Source organism: Trichoplusia ni, chromosome 10 (assembly GCF_003590095.1).
Source record: "Trichoplusia ni isolate ovarian cell line Hi5 chromosome 10, tn1, whole genome shotgun sequence".
NCBI lineage: Eukaryota > Metazoa > Arthropoda > Insecta > Lepidoptera > Noctuidae > Trichoplusia > Trichoplusia ni.
Genome location: NC_039487.1, coordinates 5,342,454 through 5,365,978, shown reverse-complemented (window position 1 = coordinate 5,365,978; position 23,525 = coordinate 5,342,454). Strand labels below are relative to the sequence as shown.

General features: G+C 34.5%; 2 protein-coding genes across 2 annotated transcripts; one reads left to right on the top strand and one right to left on the bottom strand.

The window, feature by feature from the left end:
* Positions 1-348: 348 nt before the first annotated feature.
* LOC113498179 (probable cation-transporting ATPase 13A3) lies at positions 349-18,448 on the bottom strand. Its single transcript, XM_026878121.1, has 18 exons — positions 17,749-18,448; positions 11,100-11,267; positions 10,829-10,899; positions 10,617-10,630; positions 10,306-10,559; positions 9,521-9,707; positions 8,879-9,014; positions 8,265-8,430; positions 7,654-7,854; positions 7,124-7,324; positions 6,347-6,472; positions 5,634-5,787; positions 5,306-5,427; positions 4,624-4,741; positions 3,620-3,753; positions 3,044-3,193; positions 2,339-2,465; positions 349-2,029 (listed from the first exon to the last, which is right to left on the bottom strand). Exons 1-18 carry the CDS (start codon positions 17,857-17,859, stop codon positions 1,047-1,049), a joined length of 3,423 nt encoding a protein of 1,140 aa, XP_026733922.1. The 5' UTR covers positions 17,860-18,448; the 3' UTR covers positions 349-1,046.
* A 307-nt stretch (positions 18,449-18,755) lies between these two features.
* Positions 18,756-20,457, top strand: LOC113497881 (DNA-directed RNA polymerases I, II, and III subunit RPABC5). The gene is made up of 3 exons (XM_026877646.1): positions 18,756-18,917; positions 19,049-19,157; positions 20,262-20,457. The coding sequence occupies exons 2-3, from the start codon at positions 19,063-19,065 to the stop codon at positions 20,368-20,370; spliced, it is 204 nt and encodes a 67-aa protein (XP_026733447.1). The 5' UTR covers positions 18,756-18,917; positions 19,049-19,062; the 3' UTR covers positions 20,371-20,457.
* Positions 20,458-23,525: the final 3,068 nt, after the last annotated feature.

The window sequence follows — 23,525 nt, the reverse complement described above, 5'->3', positions numbered from 1 at the left end:
ATTGAATCAAAACCAGCTACATCATTTTGCTCAAAACATACAATATTTTATCTTAATAATAAAAAATACACATAGAACATAATTTGACTAAGAAATAACTGCAAAAGGTGCAGTGCTAAAACACGTGCATAAGTAAAACGCTTAATATCAATAAAATTGCTCTAATATTAATAAAAAGAGATACGCGAACGTAAAATACTGGTAAGATATAAAAAAAATGCAAAATCGCACTTAAAAACATTGACATTTTGCATAGAATGCCATCTTGTACCAAAATATACTGACAGATTTTTTGAAGACAGAATATGAAAATCATAGATTCATAAATTGAAAAAAAAAATATTTTTGTTAGACAATTGAGGAAGAAGCCTGTTGGATCAGTCAGTTACTATGCAACAGTTTGTTAATAACGCCATAAAGAAGAATAAGGTACAAGTGAGACCATCATATCGAGACAGAAGGGGGGGGGGGCAAAGAGAAGTTTGATAATCCCATATTCTTTCCGTCCTCAAAATATCCACCAGTTGTAATACTAATACTTATATTTAAGTTGTGCCGTGTTATATGTTATTCTTAAATAATTAAGCTTAAAAAGAAAACGAATAAAATACTTTAAAATGTAAAGTAGACAAAAAAATGCGAAGATATCTTAATTCATATTATATATTGTTCAATAGAGCGGGAGTTATTTAATTCGATAAACATAAAAATAGATGTGGCTTTGAAATTTGATAAAAAAAAATTAATTATTGCAATACTCTCAATGATTATCGTGAATAAATAAAATAACGTTTGCATTAATATTGCATTCTAGGCTTTGAATCGTAGTAATTTATTTAGTAAATCGATTTATTTGACAATGGCACAACTGTCATCGGTAGGCAAGAAAATTATAAAAGGAATAGCTGATCTTGTAAATATTTCGACCAAATAATAATTCTTTTAAAACAATTTCCATAAAAAGACAATTTGGTACACATATCACACTATACAGTTTCCCTAATAACAGTTTCGAGTCCTAATGAAAGCAAACCATGGATTCCGTCTCAGCTATCTTTGCCTAACGGGTCAACGCCCGAGTCACTGGTCTCTTTATCATATTTGATCATAGTGTCACAGTCTAAATAGTCCATATCTGTCAATTCGCGTTTGATCATCAAATATGGAGTTTTCTTAACGCGTTTCTCTTTTAAGAACCTCGGTATTATATTTTTGGCTTCCATTAGGTACTCTATAACGACTCTTTCGAAGAATAACGCTAGGAGTAAGTTGAAGGCGGCTAAAGCGAGGACTATGTATGATAAGAGCGTGTCTTTAGGCATCCTGAGTTGTAGGAACTTTGCTATCCACGCAGCCGGCCAAACAGCTATGTATACACAAATACAAGTCATTATGAAGATACTAATCATCAACTGTCTATTAGTAATCACTGATCTTCTGTAAGGCGAACCGTGGCTGAAAGCTATAGCTAGAATAATATACTGGAACATCGAAACAGAAAAAATAGCGTAGTTCTCCCAACATTCATTTGCCTCATCACCCTCGTATGTGTGCCTTTCATACCAAGGAAAGAACGTTAAAGCATAATAACTCAAATACTGTCCCACTGCGATCAAAATCAATTGTCCTAGCAAAGAAACCAACGGGACCAAACCGAGTAACGACGTCAAATGCGGTCGCTTACACAACTTGCCCGTATACGCTTCCGTCATACCGAAGAAAAACGCAAAGTTGACGATCAAAGCGACATCTATGAACAGAAACTGGAAATCGGTTAAATTCGAGTCAAAGTAGTAGAGAAAGGCGACGGAGAAGAATTCTGTTAGGGAGTATGCTACCATGAACTTAAATACTCCGAAGGATGTGGAGAGGGCCGCTCGTCCTTCCCGTAGCACTCGTGCTACGCAGACGATGTCTGGCGTAGCGGAGGTGAAGGGCGCGGCTACGGAGGACTCGAGCTCGGACAGAGAGATGCCCGTGTGGGCCGCGCGAAGGGCGCCGCAGTCGTTAGCACCGTCGCCACACATACCTGGAGAGTGAAGATCGATTAAAAAATAATGTGTAGATATAAGATAGATCAAAATTTCAGTAAATTACTGTTATTATTAAAGAATATTTTTAATCTTTAATCTCGATTTGATTTTTAACTTTTAATCTCGATTGACTTTTAAGAGAGCGTCAGCTCGAGATTAACTTTACGGTTATCAATTCGATTCGATTATCAATACGGTTTCTGATCGATTTATTACCATAATTCAATGATATTTCGATTGGAGCTTAGGAACATTCTAGACGTATTTATTTATGTAGTAATAATAATAAGACTAATTTAACTCACCGACATAGTACCCTAAGGCTTGATACTCGGTGACCAGCTGTTGTTTCTGGTCTGAGGACATGCGCGCGAACACAGCGCCGCGAGCGATCACACGTGATAACACGTTAGGGTAGTACTCGCGTAGGACCTGAACGAATTAAAATATTAAGTTGGTAGTTTTTATGGTGCTAAAATAATAATGATACTGAATAAGTAGCTTACAATAGCCGTAAGTCATAAAACTGGGTTATGAGGCTGAAATAGAATAGAATATAACATTCTTTATCGCACACCACATACCACAGGGGTATGGTGCCTGAGATAGATTAATTTTAATTTCATCTAAGGAATGGACTCGGAATTTTCATACGGTGTTGGGAATATGGTCTGGACGTCATTTTTCCACACTCACTATTGTCTCATTATAGAGAAGAGGGCCTAGGAAGGACTTTGCTTTGCGGTGGGATACATCAGAGGTTCCCAACAACAACAACAAGTGGACCGCGGACCACGTGTTAGCCTTAAGCCAAAATATGATCCATAAATGACGGTCTGGAACCGGCCCCAGATAACCAAAAGACAATTGCGTACCAGTCATACATGCATTTATACTGCGTACATCATTATTGTGACCCCTGCTAGCAAGAATAAAATAAAACTAATCCATGATCCAGAAATGTTGGGAACCACTGCTTAAGATAATCACTAACTATATTGTGTACATACCCGCCAAGTATCACCAGTCATGACGATCTTGTATCGCGGCTCACTGCCGGATTCTGGATCGCTTTCCGCAGACGCTGACCTCCAAGAGCCATTACCGCTGTCCACGCTGCGCCAGGATCGCTCTAGTTGGCAACGACGACCTACTGCCGCCTACAATAACCATTTAATTTAATTATCTTAATATTAGTTATATTATTATTACATTATATTTAATTCCTTAGTACGGAAGTCGATTTCTTTTAGAAGAAAAAACAATACATAGTGTTGTATTGCTGTATTTTTAGTTTAAATATTCTTAAAGCAGAATTCTAATTAAACCAGATGGATTCTAACTCCACATTTAATTACTCCAATATACTAAATATATTTATTACTGAGCGCTAAAATATAGAAAATTTGATGTCGTTTATAAAAACGAATATGAATAAATATCTTTCTATTCTTCTGTGAGGCAATAACTTTTTGGTACCGTGCAACTTGAATCACAATGCCCCTAATTAAACATTTTTTAACCGCCTTATTTTGGACTACGTCTTAACAAAAACTTTTTAATTCTGTATTATTAGTTTGACTGACCCCGTGCAGCGTACTATCACAGTATATGACCGGAGCGACTCCATCCGTGTCCGCGTGTAGAGTCACCACTCTCTCCTCACCCAACAAGATGCCGCACTCCTTGGCTACACTCACAGCTGTCAGCACGTTGTCGCCTGTATCACAAAAATATCATTATTAACAGATAAATAAAGAACGGGTTTACTTAAAAAATATTTTTACATATAGAGATCTCTTATAGCAAAACGGATCATATACGGCACAATTACGGATTTACGAAATTACCGACATTCACAGATCTCGCCTGTCACACTTTTTTAATATTTATTTATTTATTAAACAATTTACATTTATATTTTCTTTTACATAAAGCCCCACAAAACTGGTTGCACAGTTCGTCTGTGGGCATGATGACTAAAACTAATTAATTTATTAAACTTATTCTATCTTAAAACTAACAATATACATGAATTCCACATGTAACAATTACGGATCTCACTTCACACTTGAATTATTTCAAACGTCACAAGGATATCGAATCAAAAAGTCAAAAGTCATTTATTCAATACTAAGTAGCACTTTTTGAAGGTCAAATTACATTGGACAGCACCCAGTTTTGCCCACCCGTCATTGCTTCCTAAGTGCTTTTGCTGTGAGAGAAGAAACGGCGCAACAAACTCCCCAGCAGCACGCTGCCTATAAAAATATATCAAAATAAGTGTGTAGGTGCCGTGCCAAACAAACAAATATTTGAGGTCGTGGTACCTAATGTTTACTGTCATCTAAACGGATGGCACACGTCACATTCACGAATACCACATTTCCTACATACGAGTCCATCGCTTGTCACACACACACGACTCACGATAATAAACCTTCATATCTTAAAATGAGGGTGCTGACAACTTCTAAATACGGACCTGAGAACTCCTTAATATCCCCAAACTGCAATCACTCGTCACGCACACACTACGCACGATAATAAACTTTACTACCTTGAAATAAAGGTGTTCAGTTTTACTAACCAGTGATCATCACGACGTGTATGTTAGCCTCCTTCAGCTCTCGTATGATCCCTGTCGTGGCTGCCTTCACTCTGTTCTCCATGATCACAAGTCCTAAGAATTCTAAATCGCGTTCAACCTGTAACAAATTTATTATTATTATGTAAGACAATCTTATGTATTTTTTTTGCTTTTTAGGGTTCTGTACCCAAAGGATAAAAACGAAACCTTTTTACTAAGGCTCTACAGTTTGTCTATCTGTTCACTAGGCTGTATCTCATGAATCGCGATAGCTAGACATTTCAAAATGTATACAGATTATGTATTTCAGACGCCTGATAGTTATAACAAAATACACTAAAATTAAAGATGATGAAGAATGATGGTGACAAATGAATTAATTTTATTTTCATTTATTCCATTTCTTCAGCGTTTTGAACGGCAATATTACTTTTAGCCTGTGGTTGATTTTCTAATATATTTCACTAGACACTTGTTATTGATATATGTTTTTTTAAACCGACCCACACATTAAGGAATTTAATCGTTGTGTCGAAGTGGTTTAACAAACATTCAAGTCACAGGCACTATCTGCGCTACTGATATATATTAACGTTAACCACATAACTGGAAGAAATAAGGAAAATATCATAAAACATTGTACATTAAGCATTTTAAATAAAAGTTAAATTCATCGTCTTACTTCTTCTCTTGTCATCTTCTGCAGTTGTTTGAAGGTGACTTCTAATACTCTTGTGGCTACAGCTATCACTCTGTAACCCTTCTCAGCGTAAGAGTTTAATACTTCGAACAGGTTATCAGGAACTGTGAAATGAAAGAAATTGTGTTTTAATATGCGTGGGATAAAGTCGAAAGTTGTTTGAGCATAAATAAATGAATTAACGTGATGTCATATAATTATATTAGAACAGTTATTAGTAGAGATGCGAAACCGAATACGGAGTCCAAAATTACTAGACTGTTGAACAGATTTAGTCCTCCAAGTGCCCTATACAGTAGGGTGCAGTTACCGGTGTGCGGCAGACACAGCCCCCGCAGCATCTCGGGCGCGCCCTTGCAGTGCGCGCGCAGCACGTCCTCGCCCAGCACGCGCGACACCACGGACGCGCGCTGCAGCGACGACACGAACTGGTGCTGCTGGACTATGCCCACTTCTAGTGGCAACTGGAGACGATAAATGGAACAAAAATTAAAAGGTTTGCTTAACAAGTAAGCTTTCTTCTGGCAAGTTTTATGTTGTGTGGTTAAAGATGTGTTGTTATGGAAAAAAAGCGCAAAGAAACAATTTTTTTTATGTTTTTGGGGAACACTAGAACTTTCGAAATACTCTTTATAAAAGTGTTTTTAAAACATTTTGTTGTAGGTTAGAGTCCCGTCAAAGGTTTAAATTCATTCAGCATTATAACACAACTAAAATTTTGATAGGATGGGTCGGTATTAAAGGATTTAAACTGGGGACAGCACTACATACTAAGGTTGATCTATGCGCCATCAAAGGAGGGTATTTGAATTTGAAGAAAGACAATATGCCGAGACGCGGCGACTTACGTTACGTATTGAAAGGGTATACAAGCTAAATTGCACTTTATTGCATGGACGCTAAAGATGCTATTCATAAACAATGACCTTCGATATTATTACAAGCAAAGCTGCAAGCTAAATTACACTTTATTCCGTCGGCGCTAAAGTCGCTATTAACATAACAGCTAATGTCTATACTTACATGTACATCGTCAACGTCAATATTGGCGGTTTTCTTCGGTTTGACAATAGTAGGCGTGAGGATCTCGTAGTTGGAGGGTTCCGGGATATCTGGCTCTTCCAGTACCCAGCCTGTTGATTCGAACATCTGTAACAATATATGCTGGTAAGTTATAATAATAATAATGGGAGAACAATCTAAGAAAATCCGTAGAATGGGGGTTAAGCAAAATCAAAATAAAAAATCAAATGTTTTCATTTCAAATGTGCCATTTTCCATTCTCTTTCAAAACGTTGCACGGTTCCAAAATGTCATTGTTATGAAGGAGAACCGCCAAGAAACTCCCATAAGTTACCTTTACACTTAAAAAAGGAGGCAAAATGTATTTTGAAAGACATCATCATATAATTTAGGATGATTTAAATGGGGCCCTAACTGGTATGTTAATATAGTCATTATTATGGAGCCTAGTATAGTTAAATATGATTCTAAAGCCATTCTAAATTAGAGAATACATAAATTCTGTAAGTTTATAAAGCAGCTCGTGCAGAAGTCACAGTTGCTTCTGCGGTCAGACCGGTTCAATACACACAACGCCATCTACTTTCAAACTAATCAAAGCTTTTTATATGACACAACACATTAAACAACGAATAAAGAAGTTATCATTTAAACATTTATCAAGTAGTAGGAACTCCAACCAGTAGATTGGTCCAGTCTAACATATATTATGAATCACTGCCGCAATTTCATGGTGTACAATAAAGAATATTCTATTCTATTCTATTCTAGGAGTACCTTAAGATCCAGTGGGTCTCCAGCCAGTTCTCCATCTAGCAGTGTTAGGCTGTGGCAGGAAGCCATGGCTAGTTTGAGTGGGTGCAGCTCGTTCAGAAGGCGTGGATCCCTCTGCGGCCGTCCGAGCCTTGGAGGGGATGTTGCTGTACTGACGCATACCACCCCCCACATGTCCAGTCCGTCTTCTGTTAGAGTACCAGTCTAGGAAGAGCAATTTTTAGATGTTAAATATGAAGAAAAATTTACTTAAACTGCATAGTGAAACTATTGGAAAAATAAATCTTTTAGCTTGTAGGACAAAAGTGTACAGTAGATTGTAAGTAACAACAAAATTTTATATTGTTATTATAAAAAAATATCTATAAAAAAAAGACTTCAAATGAATTAGTAAAAAAAACTAAAATTTCAGAAAAAAAAACAATATAAAAATTCAGAAAAAATCACATGAAGGAAAATAATTTGGCCTACTATTTTCTTCTTCTCTATTAAAACAAAATACCAAATACAACAAAAAGCACAATTACACATACCTTATCGAAGCACACGCAGTCTAAGGATCCACTGACATTAACAGCGCGTGTATTGAGACAAGCGATGCGCGCGCGTCGCAGTCGTGACACAGCGTACAGCCGGCCGACTGTCATGGCCGCCGGTAGGGCGGGCGGGACCACTATCGTTATGATATCTAGTGCCTTTATAGCAATATCACCAGGGCTTAGGGAGCGGTATGCCTGGAGGAAGATGAGGTAGTATTTAGTAATAATTTATGACTACCTGTTGCAGTTTCAAGGGCAGTATGCTAAATAGCTGATGGATAAACAGGTGATTAAGTAAGTAAGATAATTATTGGCTTGTTGCAGTCCACTGGTGAACTTATTAAGGCAAGTAAAAAGATACAAGCAATTTTACCACCCACCATTACATATAATGACCACAATTAAAAAAAAGCAAGTCAAATTGAAAATTTTTATTTTTACAACAGTCCCAAATAATTTAGCAATAATAATCTTATTGCCAAAAAAATTTAGTTATCACACACCAGTTTCTTTTAAATAATCAGACAGGCATACAAGGTGATAAAAGAGTTTATAACACTAATTAAAATACATATTTTACCTACATACTTTCAACATTACATTACCTTAAGAGCGACTGTATAGGCCAATCCAATGACCGCAATGCAAGCCAATATGATGATGAACTTGTAGGAGTCCCTGTCGAACTTGAAGTCTGCGGGCACAGGGTACAGGATACTTCGGACCAACTCGCCCTTGCTAGTGTTGTAGCCAGTGCGGAGGACTAGAGCTCTAAGGGGACAAATAAGGGTTACAGTGAGGATGAGGGAAGTTTTTTGGCGATTCGGAAACCATAATATGTATAAGAAAGTTTAATTATCTTTGAAGTAAGTTGGGTGATATTTTTTTAATATCCATATTTAAATTGTTTATTTTGATCCTCGATTCTGCAAGTTAAACAGTAATATTCCACAACGCCATCTAGTTTCAAAGCTTGGCACAACTGATAAACACATTTACATTTTTCTAAATACATATATAGAAGGTATTGATAAATTTCACCTAGAAACAAAAGAAATGACTGTCTGAATTTGTCCTGGGTGGAAATCGAACAAACAATCTCGAGTATAGTAGATAATAAAAATAATTGTAAAAAATAGTTTGTGCCAGATTTGCTTCTGGCAAACCTTTTTTTTCTTCATTATATCAAAACCACTCTACATAAAATACCGGTACTAACTTGACAGGTTCATTATTAAAGTATCGTGTCTGTATGACTCTGGTGCCACAGAACAGCACACTGGACGCGTGCTCCTTCAAGTCGAATGGCTTGTCCACTCGCATCAACGCTGTCTTCGTCACTGGTACCGATTCACCTGAAATAAGGTATATTTTTAGTAAGATTACTTTGAGGAGAAATAATAAGAAGAGAAAATTTGAATTAAATTCTTTTTCTTTTAAAAAACAAACCTAATGATTTTAGTTGATTCCAGTATTCAAGAGCATTTTTGTATCATGAATAAACTACGCTCTTATTAGGAGAGATACTAGCCTCCGTTAGCGATAGACCGGAAGAAGACCTCTGCTATCGAAGAAGGGAAAAGAGGCCTTTGCCTATTTTGTCAAAATCGGTCCAGCCTTTTATAGTTGAAGATTGCATTGTTATGGGCTTACAAATCCAAACGGAACGATAAACAAACAAACAAGTAAGAAAGTGAGTGTATAAAAACGTGGGAAAATATGGTATCCACCAAAAAAAGTTCGGTAAAACGAATTTACGGCTATTGAGAGGTCAAATAAGACATTTGAAAAAATATTTCTCCCCCTCTTTTCGATTGTAGAATCTGAAACAGAAGATCTTATAAGAACTGTCACAACTTACCAGTAAGCATGCTCTCGTTAAGCACAGCGGCACCCGTCAGCAGCGCGGCGTCGAAGTGTAGCGTGCACCCTCGCGCTGGCAACACTATGATGTCCCCCGGGGATATACAGCGGCTGTCCACTCGTCTGCCGTCCCATAGTTCCACTGTATCGTGAGCTTCCACTGTCGCGCGGAGACTTGTTTGATTCTACAGTCGAAAAGAAAGAATAATTAAAAGTAAAATTATTTTTTCTTTAACAATAAATCTTTTAAAAACTACCTTATAGTTTTTCTTTTCCCGTTTTCTCTCTTACCCAAACATTTTTAAAGTAAAACGTCTTTAGGCGCGAACAGGAGGTAAGATAAGGAAAAGTTTTTGAAATATGTTTGTTTTTTTTATTTTGTCACTAGACAGTTTATAAACAAATGAATCAATAATTTTGAAAAAAAGTTTCCATCCATCGCGTGTGACGGTTACTCGCGCTCTTTTTTTTAATATGCAATTAAATGACACAGATTATTATAATATAGTAACCAAAACGTCATTTTAAATATCCCACGGAGAAGGACTTTCCTAAACTTATTTTTAAAGTGCTATACAAATAGTCTTAGTAATAACATAATTACTCCTTCTCAAAATCACAAACTGTAGGAAGCGGTGGCGAGACGACCTTAACGCTTACCTCGCGGGCTGGTTCCATGACGGCCAGAATAGGGAATCGTGGAAGGATTTGGGGGATTCTTTTGCCCAGCAGTGGGACACAGTGGGCTAGATAAAAAAAATCACAAACAAAATCGGCCCCCACCTTTTTAGTCTGTACGACTGAAGTGGCAACACCGAACGTGGACATGAGCACGACGGCGATGCAGTAGTAGTAGTAGGGTTCGGCGAGCCACACCGCGATGGTGAACAGTTGGAACACGTAGAATGGGTTGAAAACTTCCAGGAGGATCAGCGTCATGATCGACTGGACCGGCACGTTGATCTCGTTGAGCCCGTAGATGTTTAACCTGTGGTTATAATATAGGGTGAGAACATAAAGGACACACATAACAATAGCTCAAAATATTATGGCTAAGCGTGATTGTACGTTTGAAGCGAAAATACTAAACATACGCGCTAAATTGAAGCTCCCGCGTAGGACAAGCGTTTGTGTGATACACGAAAGCTTCTGTTCTGAGTCTGGGTGTCATTTTGCTTGTGACTTGAATGTTTGTGAAATCTACAGAAGGATAGTCCTTAGTGCGTGAGTCAATTGTTTTTTTTTTCAAAAAGAAGAAAGAGAAAGGAAATCATTATTAATTTAAGTTTTTAACAGTACTGCTTACCTGGTGTCTGCTATATTTTTGTGTAATATCGGGTGAATGTAGTAGCTTTGACATTTCTTTTGATATGTTTCCTGAAAAGGACGTTATAGTTTAAACATTGTAACCTTTTTTGGAATGATAAAAAGATTATACTTTAGTAAAAAGGATCAGATAATTTGACAGGCAATTTTATACCAAAAAACAGGAATTCAGCTTCACAGGTGTTGAAAATTTCAGGTTCACAAAAGATTACAGCAAATTATCATGACGCCACGATATTAAGTAAACTTACAACAACCAATACTCTATCGGCGATCTGGAAGGAGCACCTCAGACAGGTCAGATACAAGAACCAGGTGGGATACCAGTGGAACACGAGGAATGGGATCCCGCAGAACAGGCACGAGAAAAGGTGAGTGAGAACCGTCCGCCATCTGCTCTTCCGGTAGCCGTATACCACCTGGAAATATATGTAAGAGTTGAATATTTGTTAAAATAGACTTTGGAGCTGATATTTTTACAGTCCATTTTCGAGTGTCATTTATTCACGCTGCGCTTCATGAGTTTCAGGTAGACCGAAAATGGTCATCTATTTAACTTTATAAGTTGCAACGGAAGTAACGGCCTACCAATAAAACTTACTTTAAGAATAATTACGATTCTTTCGGATTGTCGAAACGGAAAATGAATCAGTTTTTTAAAACTGCAACAAAGTCAAAGTATATCTTTATTGTGCATAGCCTGTCAGGCCTGTCAGGCCCTGGCTTGTAAAAGCAAGAAACTTTGCACGGCGGTTCAGGGCACTCTTAATGATCAACATTAAGAGTCTGATAATACCCACTTCCCCTCCCGTGTAGGTGGGTGTAAATGGATTCCCTAAATCAACCAAGAATATTATATATTTCTTTTCTAATTTCGATTAATGCTTCGCCCTAAAGAGAAAAAAGATGACTATTTCCATAAGGCGAAACCGTACTTTAATATTATTTATTTATTTAATTATCACACTAATCTACCATTACAGGTTACTTAACCTAATGCGGTAGCTAGGACTAAACAAAAATCTAATTATTTATGTGAACTAGGGTTTCAAAGATTGAATTATTATGCACATAGTTGGTGGTCTAAATTCCAGCAACTGTTTTAATACGTAATTTTCTGATAATTCTGATATGCATAGGCAATAAGTTAGCCTGATACACATATGACTAAGTTTCGTTTACACTATATCGATTAGTTTATAAACAAAAATAAAACAACAAAGGAATACTTAGTCACCAGAACAATTTTACTTAAATCATCAGGATTTTTGCCAGTCTTCGAAAACACGGGTAAACCGTATGTAGTTATTTTCGGATAGAAATGATGGGTTCTTGGCATGCAAACTCAACAGGTCACAGACCGACTGACCTTTCTCTATACAAAGGTCACTAGATTTTGATGGCATTACTCCGACTGTTAGGAGTGGTAGATACTTCAGATAAAGCATACTGAGGCGTGTCGTCATGTGACATGCTAAAATTAAAGTCAGTCACGGATAGCCGAGTGGTAAAGGTCACCAAAATAAGCTCACTATGAGCGACGTAGTACGAGTTCGATCCCAGCGCAAGAGAAGAATTTTTGCGAACAAATGCTTGTTTTGAGTCTGGGTGTCCTTGTGCAAGTGACTTGAATGTTTGTGAAAACCCCGCGACACAAGGACTAAATTCCTAACTGCGAGAGTCGTTTAAAAAAAAAACAGAACTAAAGTTCCTAGTTCAATTTTGAAAGCGTAAAATAAACATCAAAATATGCCTATCAAAAATCTATTATTACTATTATCGCAATTTTTAACAACCATTTAATTTCACAAACTACGTCTCTTATCAATAACTATATAACAGTACTATTATACTAACTACCTACTTATCAAAGCTTTGTGTGATCAAATTAAAACAATATGATAATTAATCAGTATATTGCACAAATTACTTAATTATAATTGCACAATTATATGTGTTATCTTGATAACATAATTATATATTTTTCATGGAATTAGATTTTATAGTTCTATAGACAGTTAAGCTAATCATGTGATTAAGGGATTCGGTTGGGCCGAAACTACTTGGACTTTCCCAATAAATATTCTTCAGTGAACTGTTATTGATAAATAATTAAGCTTGATTAAATATGGTTTACTGTGCTGGTTTCAGTGTCAGCATATTTGGAGGGATTTCTTTTTATGATTAGCTAGGGCAAGATCTAGATAAATAATAATAATAATAATAATAATAAATCGTTTATTTGCATTAAACATGGTATACAAAGGTGTTAAATAGGTATATAGTAGGTACAAGCATGTTTAGCTAAGATGAACATAGCACGCAAATTTTTTAGGAAACTAAACTATTTATACATTAACATTTGTAATCCATAAATTCTTTTAAACTATAAAAATTACAATCACTTAACCATTTATATAATGCAATCTTTAATAATCTTATATTTAATACTTTGAATTTACTTGGCATCTTGTTATATATCCGCACACATGTTGCAAGACAATTTTTATTATATTTGGTCAGTCTTGGTAGATCACTCTGTGCTAATCTAAAAGGATCTCGTCTGTTGCGTGGACATATTTCATTTGCAGTTTTAAACAGCTGTATATGCTTAACTACGAATACGCATATTTCGTAAATGTAGATACATGGGAGCGGTAACAAGCCAAGTCTTTTAAACAGTGGTCGACATGATTCGTCGGGTTTTAGTCCACAAATTGATCGTATGCACTTTTTTTGAGCAATGAATGCTCTGGTCATGTCGGTGCTATTGCCCCACATTATAACACCGTATCGTAATATCGATTCAACATAGGCGTGATATGATATAAAGGCAGTCTTCATATTGGTAACATTTTTAACTTGCTTGAGTGCGTATACGAATTTATTAATTTTAGTGCTAATATTATCTACATGTAATTTCCAATTAATATCTTTATCTATTATTATACCTAAGAACTTTGTATGCGTTACCTCATTGAGTTTATTTATATTAAGTTTAATGTTATTTTTATTATTATTTGTATTATTGAATTGGATATAGACGGATTTGTTTAGGTTTATTTTTAAACGGTTAACGTCAAGCCAATGTATTAATTTATTGATAGTATTATTAATTTCACGCTCATGATCTGTAATGGTATTTTGTTTTTTATCAGTTGCTACTACAATAGATATGTCATCAGCAAAGAGGATGCATTTGTGTTTGGTTATTTCTGTAATGTCATTTATGTATATAAGGAATAATACTGGGCCAAGCACACTTCCTTGTGGCACGCCGTATTTATTATGTCTATATTCTGAACAGTAGGATGTCATGACTCTATTTTTGTTAATTTTATTGATACTAACGCATTGTTTCCTATTACTCAAATAGGACATAATCCACTGTAGAGCGGGTCCCCTTATTCCAATAGCTTCCAACTTTTCTAGCAATATGTCATGTGATACCAGGTCGAAGGCCTTTGATAAATCAAAAAATAGTCCAGTGGTCATTTGATTGTTGTTAACATTGGAAAGTATTGCTTTCATAAGAGAGAATGTAGCTAAAGTTGTAGATTTACTTTTTTGGAATCCAAATTGTTCGTCACTTATAATTCTGAATTTATTGCAAAAATCAATCAGTCTTCTATACATACACCTTTCATAAATTTTAGATAAAATCGGTATTAAAGTTATTGGTCGATAATTATTTATATCATCCTTATCTCCCTTTTTGAACAATGGCTTTATTATGGACAACTTCAATTTCTCAGGAAAAATTCCATTTAAAAATGATATATTAATTAAGTGAGTTAAGATCTTACTTAGCTCGTTACAGCAGGTTTTTATTATTTTAGTGCTAATTTCGTCATATCCCTCAGATCTGGTATTGCGTAAAGACATTATTTCTTGTAGCACCTCATTTTCTAGCAATGGCTTCAGAAACATTGAGTTGTAATATTTATTTCTTCTAGAGTTTCGGTCAGCACTTTGTTGATTTGGAATAGAAGTTAAGTTAGTGTAATGGTTATTGAACATAGAGGCTATTTTCAAAGGGTCTGTAATAACTGTGTCCTTTAGCTTTATGCTTTCTATATTCTCTTTGGAATTAGTAGCGTTAATTTCATTTTTTATTACAGTCCATGTTGCTTTACATTTGTTATCATGTGCATTAATATATTTAATATTTATGTTCTTTTTTGAGCTATATACACATTTATTTAGTAGATAAGAATAATTTTTATATTTGGCTTTATTAGTTGAATTTTTATTTTTATAATACTGATAACGTAGTTTTCTTTTAGTTTTACAACATTGTCTAAGACCTTTGCTTATCCATTTTTGTGCATTTTTGTTATTAGTATTAACCTTAACTCTTACGTTTGGAAAACAAAGATTGTAAAATAAACACAACAAATCATGAAATTCATTAAATGCGGAATTTGAATCGGTATTTAGATGAATATTAGCCCAAGTCAAGCTTTGCAAGCATTCCTTAAATTTTCGGATATTTTCTATGCTGTAGTCTTTTTTGAAAATATAGTATGCTGCTAATTTTAACGGTTTATTTTTAGTAGGGAAGCTCAACATTTGTGCTGTATCATGATCTGAAAGATGTAGAGGTAGCACGGTTGAGGTGGCATTTGAGATGTTGCTTAGGATATGGTCAATACAGGTCAATTTACGTGTTGGTACCTTAATGTGTATTGTCAAGTTATAATTATTTGCCAGGCTATGTAATTCATTAGTTATGTTGTTTTTTCTTAGAGTATTTATATTGAAATCACCGGCTATTACTAAATTTAATTTAGATCTATATTTTCTCAGCAGATCATGTAAAAGACAATTTAGTTTTGTTAAAAACTGATTTGGATCTGATTGAGGTGTTCTATAAACAGATATAATTACTAATTTATTACAAACTATCTCTACACCGCAGGCTTCAAAAGTGTTTTGTATTGCATGACCTTTTACAAATGTTAACTCTTTATAATTCAAACCCTTTTTAATTAATATACAAGTACCACCTCTTTGTTTTTCTCTTGAGAAATTAGAAGCCATTGTATAGTTATATATTTTGACGTAATTTTCGTTACCTTTTTTTATAAATGTTTCAGATAGACATATAACATCCGGATCATTATTTACTTCTTTTAATTCTTGAATCGTTATTTCTAATAGTTCTTTCTTTGATAGGATACTAGCAATATTTTGATGGAGTATTCTAAAATTTTGCTCCTTATTTACTTTGGGCTCGAAAAAATGATTTATTCTTGTTTATAACAGGAAAGTAATAGGGTATGGTCCCTTTTGGACTCTTTACTTCCAGTTGAGGGGTTATAGTTTCCATGTGGCTATTTTTTTGAAGACGACTAAAGTAATAGGGAATTGTCCCTTTCCTAGGTTCCTTAAAACTAGTGTTTACATTAAGACTTGATTTGTTAGTCGCTAACCAGTTTCGAATTTCACTAGGGTTCAAATATTTATCACTGTAATCACAACAATCTATAATATAGTTCACTGAACTATATTATATATTTAAAGCTATGTAAACCAGGCGAAAAAGGTGCTTATCACCTATACCAACAAGTATTGAAATGTAAAGTTGTATTATAATTGTAATTCAAATTATTATATATTATTCAAAACTTTAGAATTATTAACAGATATTCCCTTCGTTTGGTTCATCTATTATCTACTAATGCTGGTTTGCTGGTTTTCATATCATTTGATATAACACAAACAGGGAACTATAAAATCATCAAACAGTATAATAATAAATTATATGGCATACTTCTAATAAAATTTAGTATAGGTAATTGTTTTATAATACAAATCTCATTTAATAGTTAAAACAATAGTTTAACAAAACATAATAATACTAACATATTTCATTAATTATTGAATAGGATAACATTATTTCTTGCATATATTTGAACAAGCAATATCAATGTCTCAACTATAAATTCCTAATAAACGACACTTGCCACTTTACGAAAGAGATGGCACCATACACTGGGCATAATACTGTCTCACTTCCAGAACAACAAAAGCCCTTAGTAAATACAGGATGTTCATAATGATACAATGGAGTTAAACAGGAAATGTATAATATTATCTAACTAGGATTAGTCTACATTGTACATCAACTGTTGTTATGAAAGAGCTTACCAAATAAAGAAGTTCTGTGTTGAACAATACCTCTAACTAAATCCTCTATCTTGGCTTATTAACTTGAAAGCAGAGTGATTTATCCTGTAATATTTTTAAATGTAGTTTATAAATGACATTACCAGAACTACTACATTTTATTCACAAGTGTTCAGAATATTTTTGAAGCATTGTCTTTCATGGCTGTTAATTAATTTCCTTTTTTTCTTTGGTAGTTTTCTTTTATTTCAAAAATATTTGCTATCCATAAGTGTATGATATTATGTATTAGATTTGTTTATTACTTATTTTTATCAGATAAGTGTAGTTTGGTAGTGATAAGTAGTTTATTTTGATAACTTTAGAAACCAATTTTTTTCTATAAAAAGTATAATTATTGAATGGAAAGCAATCATGAAAATGATGACATTGTTAGAACTAATTACAGAGTAAGATTTAATAAATAAATTTATTCTAAGTTGAAAATATGTCCTGGAATAATTAAAGTATGGTTATTGTTTCTATTACTAAAATATCATAATTTTTCATAATGGTTTAAATGGTAGAATATCAACCTTAGTATAAAAATATGGCAATGGCTACATGGTAATTTATTTATTTTAAAAGTACTAGAAGTTTTACAAACCAATATTTTATCATATCTTTTCAAGCTGTTATCTTTGTCAATAGTAATAATACAAGAAAAAAAGGAAAATTGTTACCGAAACATAACCAATACTAATTTAAAGTACATATAGAAGTATTTACCTGTTCATATTCAGGGTCAGTATTAAGACACTGGGCAGTGAGTTCCAAATACAGTTCTCTGGAACCCCTATCATAGTGAATAAGAGGCTGGACATCATCTTCTGAATCCATTGTTTATGGTCTACTATTTACACAGCTGGCTCATTAATTAAACTCACTCACTCATAAAATATTTCGCCATTTATGTAATGATTAATATGTACAAACTCCACATTAAATACAAAAGAATAATTAAAATGTTTGTCATAAGCACCAAGCGTAATGTAATTTGATATGCTTGTTCATTTTGTAGTTGTTTGCAGTTGTGCTTACACTGATAAACCAAATTAGGACACGATGTACCGTTGACCACTGTCCTATTTTATTATTATACCTTTAGCAAGGCTAGGAAGCAACTTAAGGTCAAAAGAAAACTTAAAATGCGAGTTTTAATGAACACAAAAAATGCTACTTATAATATTTGCAATAACAAATGCACTTATAGAACGATTCGTATGATTTATCACAGCTCTTTAACGCGTATGAGGTTTATTGTTACGATTGTTACTTAATTTATTTTTCACAGCTGTTCCACACTCAACACTGCTCAGCAAACAGCAGTGATCAACTGTCAACTGTCACCATTTATTATGACAAGGATATAGGAACGTTTAGTTCTCTCAAAGAAACGCCAATTAATAAATATTCTAAAAAGAGTCTTAGTTTACAAAAGTACTTCGAAAGTAGGGCAGAATGTTAATAATTATACTTAGTGTAATTGTAAAAATAATTGAGTTTGTTGAACTTACCGATTGGCTATTGTCAGTTTCAAGATATTGTTCCATACTCAGCGTCATTTTGTATACAGGTGGTCTTCCTGAAACAAAAAACAAGTATTATTATAACAATAAAAGTACAAATTATTTATGCTTTGTTTTTATTTACTAACTAAAATGTACTTATTATTCCTAAAAGTTACTATTCCAAACAGTATATTTCAAAAGTACAATTGTTGGCAACACAGCTTTATTTGTCAGATTCACTGCCGTCAGTGTCAACGTGACTGAATTGTGCGTTGTTTGTTTGTGTTCAGTAAAAAATAGACTTATACAAAACTAGATAGTATAAAAGCCTAGAATATCAGTAAATACGGTCCAAGTACATATTAAATAAGGAGGTTTCGTATCAAGGTTCGTGCATTAGCCAATGTCCAATTGTTACAATTTTTAAGGACATAACCTAAAAACAGCCTAAAAATTCTTGAGTAAGTTTTATACACAATATATTTCTATTTAATATAATATATATCGTTATGTTTCAGATTTTACTACAAAAATGATTATTCCAGTGCGTTGTTTTACCTGTGGGAAAGTTATCGGCAATAAATGGGAGGCCTACCTTGGACTATTACAAGCAGAATATACAGAAGGGTTAGTCTTTCTTAATACCATATTCCTAATTCAGTGTAATTCAGTATGCAAGTTAATAAGGTAGCCCTGTTTTTTTTTTCAATGTACAGTGTGTTTAACGCAATCTTACAGCCTGATTCCATTTCAAAATCGCAGATGTTGGCCAAGTTTTAGCTGTTATATTCTTTGCACTTTTCAATTAGGTTACATTCAAGTGAAACTGCAACCTACATCTTTTTCTTATGAAAACAATTTACTTACTACTAAAACCTATATGCAACCTACACATCGGCCATGACAGTTGGCACAGATATCACCATATAATGCCAACACATAAACAGCCAGCCATAAAACCCATCACACTTCTTATCTGAATGAGTAAAGGAAAATCAATGTTAACCTGAGGAAATAACTGTGAGAATGATTAAGACTTAAGGTTATAACAGAATTAATCAGTATTTGCAAGGCTGAGATAACTAGGTTTACCTTATTTATATTGCTTGAATGTTTAATTTTCATTAAGTTTTCATTCTGTCTATTTTCCATTATGTTTGTTCAGTTGTCTAGTTTTCATTATACAAGATTTGCTTAATTTGAGACTAGATGGCATTGTGTGTTACTATTCTATGACTAATTTGAAAATACCGCAGTCCATTGAAGATAAAAAAAAAATACTGTGAGCAACTATGTTAATTGAATTTTTAAGAATAGATGTGCACTATGTGTAGTTTTGCATAAATGATTGTTTAAATGAGTATACAAGTAAATATAAGATATTGCCATAGTAATGCATGCTAATTATTTTCTCGTGTTATCCTTCATAGAATACATTAACATTAACATACATAGTTACACAGACATGTTTGAGACAATTATAGATCTCAAGATATATGTACAAGTTGGTGTTATTTTTGCAGTCAAATATTTTGTTCCAATGTTCATTGTTTGATTTATTTTATTTTACCATAAATACTGCTTGTAAAACAAACCTTATTGGAACACAAACTACACCCAATGCAATAGTGACCAGAAAAGCATGTTTTACTATGCAATTGTCAACTTTATTCCTATAGACATTAATGCTAGCTTATTTAACCAATTCTAAAACTGTCTTGTTTTTTCCAGTGATGCTCTTGATGCCCTTGGTTTGAAGAGGTATTGCTGCAGAAGAATGTTGCTAGGACACGTGGATCTGATTGAAAAACTCCTCAATTACGCTCCACTAGAGAAATAGTTCATAACACACAACAATAGTTTATAAGATGGTTAATTGTGATACTGAATCTAATTTTACTTCCATGAAATAAAATTATTTCGTCCATATTGCTGTTTTCTTTTTTAGAAACTGACTGATATCGAACCTATTCGTAGCTATGGGATTGCTAACTAAAATTATTTCGGCCAGAGTCGCGCTGAGCATGCGTGAGCGATCCTGTGGCTCTGGCTCAGGTAATTTAGAGACCTCGGGGTGTTTTTGATCGGCGAGGGTCCGTCTCGCCTTGGGTTGAAGTCATTTAGGGGTTGTAGTAAAAGAAATTGCGCGTTCCAACACGGAAAACCTACAATTCTTGGTTACCTTCTTTACGGTAGAAACGGAATACGACATAGAATCTTATTGCTTCGAAATAAAGGCGTTTTAAAGTGTTGCAGCTGACCTTTGTGTAGGTATGTTATTTTCGCGAATGTTCTCCTGCCGATTAGCAGTTATTTTAACTTCACCAGCATAATTATTTCTTTCGAGTTCTGCCAATCATTGTATTTTATTAGTACCATCTTTGATGTCGGCTGTATATTAATCTGTGATTTTTTCCTCATGCTAATGCAATTTTGTAAAACTTCACAAACTGGTTTTCTCGGGTTCAATGTCTTTGTAAAGTTTTTATGATGCTGACCCAAAATAATTCTATCGAGAGGCCAGACTGAGCCTTTTTGCTCACAAAATATATGCAGTCATTGCCAAAAATAAAGCGATGAAGCTTTACACAAGCTCACATTCTAAGGCACGGCCTAAATGTGCCTTAGAATGGATTCCTCGATATTTGATTCCCAAAGACTCCTAGAATTAATTAAACTGGAAATCTTCCACTCCTAGCGCTTTTATATACTGTGTCTCTTTGCAAGAAAAGCGTCGCCCATCAAAATTGGTTCTTATAGCGACAACAGAAATAAGTAAATCATCAGATTTTTTTTTTCGGTACGTAATTATAACAAATGTTCTGAGTTATCAATTGCGCATGTGGAAAAGAGATGTCGCTCTGCGCCGTATATTGCGCTGTCCCGCTTCCACTGCACTGATGTAACTCAAAGACGTGGTGGTAATTTCTGGTCCTATTTGATTGACGGTACCGAATGATAACACCATTCAACATCAACTATTGTATCTTAGTACTATCTATTAATATGCGAAGCATTACCTACAAATGAAACCCTGTGACCTTTGCTTAATACCTGTTAAGCAAGACAGTATCCATTAAATATCCTATTGCGACATCTGTCCACCAACTGGTTATAATTTGATTGCATATCGTACTTAACGAATGCGTTCTAAGCTTATTTGAATACTTACCTACTCGAAAAGTCTAGTTTTATCTTTAGTGATAGGTAGATAGTCTAGTGGTTGAGGTCACCACGCCAAACCCACTGCGCGCATCTGATGCTGGTTCAATCCTCGCGTAGGACAATCATTTGTGTGACCCACGAATGCTTGTCTGGGTGTCTTTATGCATGTGCTGTGAATGTTGAAACCCCGTGTTTTGAATTGATGCGCGTATTAGGTACAAAGTATGTAATAGAGTGTGTTAATTAGTGTCCAATAGAATCTTCTAGAAAGAAAAACCTTCTTAGATACGAAAGTATTTTCAATCATTCAATATATATGGAATACCGACCAGTTTTAAGGATAAAGACTTGTTTTTTATATTTATAACACTGTTGTCATCGTCCTCGTAACACTTACCGTTATGCAAGCTGCAACAAATCTTTATAATGAACCGCATTTGGTCTTGCGTGCAACATCTCTCTTATTTGGACAGCCTCTAATGGAAAGCTACTGTCTTCTTTGTAACAGTTTACGTAAATATAAACTTGTTTTGGACAGTACCATAAGTGGTTTGTAGTTGACATGAAAAAAGTTATGAAATAGATATGCATCAGTTTCTTACCTATGTACAACTATGAAGATTGAATGTAAAGTAATATGTAAGAATGTGAAGTAATAGACGTTTGAAAAATAACTCGGAATAAGTGTGCTTTGAAGTACTATTTCGATGATTAGGAAGGTGGGGGTAGGTAAGTACGTGATACGTAATTTAGCTTTAGTCTTGTAATGTTTTTTAGTTTTTCTAGGGAGCTGTTTGCCCCCCGACTACAGAAAGTGGAAAAAATTCCAGTCTAAAAGTCCACCCCCTCGCCTTGCCTAGGGCGAAGAAGTTGAGTTCATGAGGATATCCACCGGCTCACAAAAAAAGGTTTAAACTTTTTTTTAACGACTCTGTTTAGCTATTTAGTCCTTTCTGGGGGATTTGACAATCATTAAAATCACATGCACAAGACACCCACGCTCAGAACGAGCGTTCCTGGATCACATAAATAGTTGTGCTGCGGGGTTTGAACCCGCATGTGGCGCTGTGGTACCTCTTGGCTATCCATGCACAGAACTTTCTTAAAATATATTTTATCAAGATATTTTTTAACACAAATAAATATTACAAAGGTTAACTCGTTGCTAGCTACGACGCCAAAAAAAAGTCTAGGTAGACGAATACTAGTATTTACAGAAAAAGAGAATTATCTTCATCACATGAGGTTTTTCCCGAGCTCGTCGCCGAACAACTTTTTATGAACATATAAACCTACATGAATTGTAGTCACAAAAACATTCACTGCGCAATTACTAGTTTACAAAATATCAACATTAGCTATGCTAAAGACAGCTATTTTGGTATCATTTTCCAATTGTCAGCTTTTCAAATAATACGTATAGAGCAATTTATTGTAAGTGCTACCCTTGAATTGGTAGAATAGTAGACTTGCTATTTATAGACCAGTGGAATATGTATGTTATTTAATTAGCTTCGTTGTTTTTGTTTCTTAAAATAAAAAGCAAACATTTGAAAACTATCAAGCTAATTTCATCCAAATCGTCAAAAATATAAAATGTATAAGGGTTTTGCACATTTATTTGATACATCTTTACGTTATATCTGCATGTTGATAAGTCTTGTATAGATCATAAGCGTAAATTCCGTCTTGAATACAACGACGACAATCCAAATATGTATCTCTATTATGAATTGGACCAGCGAAAGCTATCGCCAAATATTTCCTGTTCCTATTTGGGAATTTTGATGAATTAATTATAGCGAAATCTTTAAGATTACATTCTTTAAA

What these genes read in the sequence shown, in the direction of transcription:
- LOC113498179 (XM_026878121.1), bottom strand. Translation starts at nt 17,859, where the DNA reads ATGGATTCAGAAGATGATGTCCAGCCTCTTATTCACTATGATAGGGGT. An exon ending in CTGACCCTGAATATGAACAG is followed by an intron (nt 11,268 to 17,748) that starts GTAAATACTTCT and finishes ATATATTTCCAG; the next exon opens with GTGGTATACGGCTACCGGAA. An exon ending in AGAAGATGACAAGAGAAGAA is followed by an intron (nt 4,742 to 5,305) that starts GTAAGACGATGA and finishes AATTTGTTACAG; the next exon opens with GTTGAACGCGATTTAGAATT.
- LOC113497881 (XM_026877646.1), top strand. Translation starts at nt 19,063, where the DNA reads ATGATTATTCCAGTGCGTTGTTTTACCTGTGGGAAAGTTATCGGCAAT. An exon ending in CAAGCAGAATATACAGAAGG is followed by an intron (nt 19,158 to 20,261) that starts GTTAGTCTTTCT and finishes TGTTTTTTCCAG; the next exon opens with TGATGCTCTTGATGCCCTTG.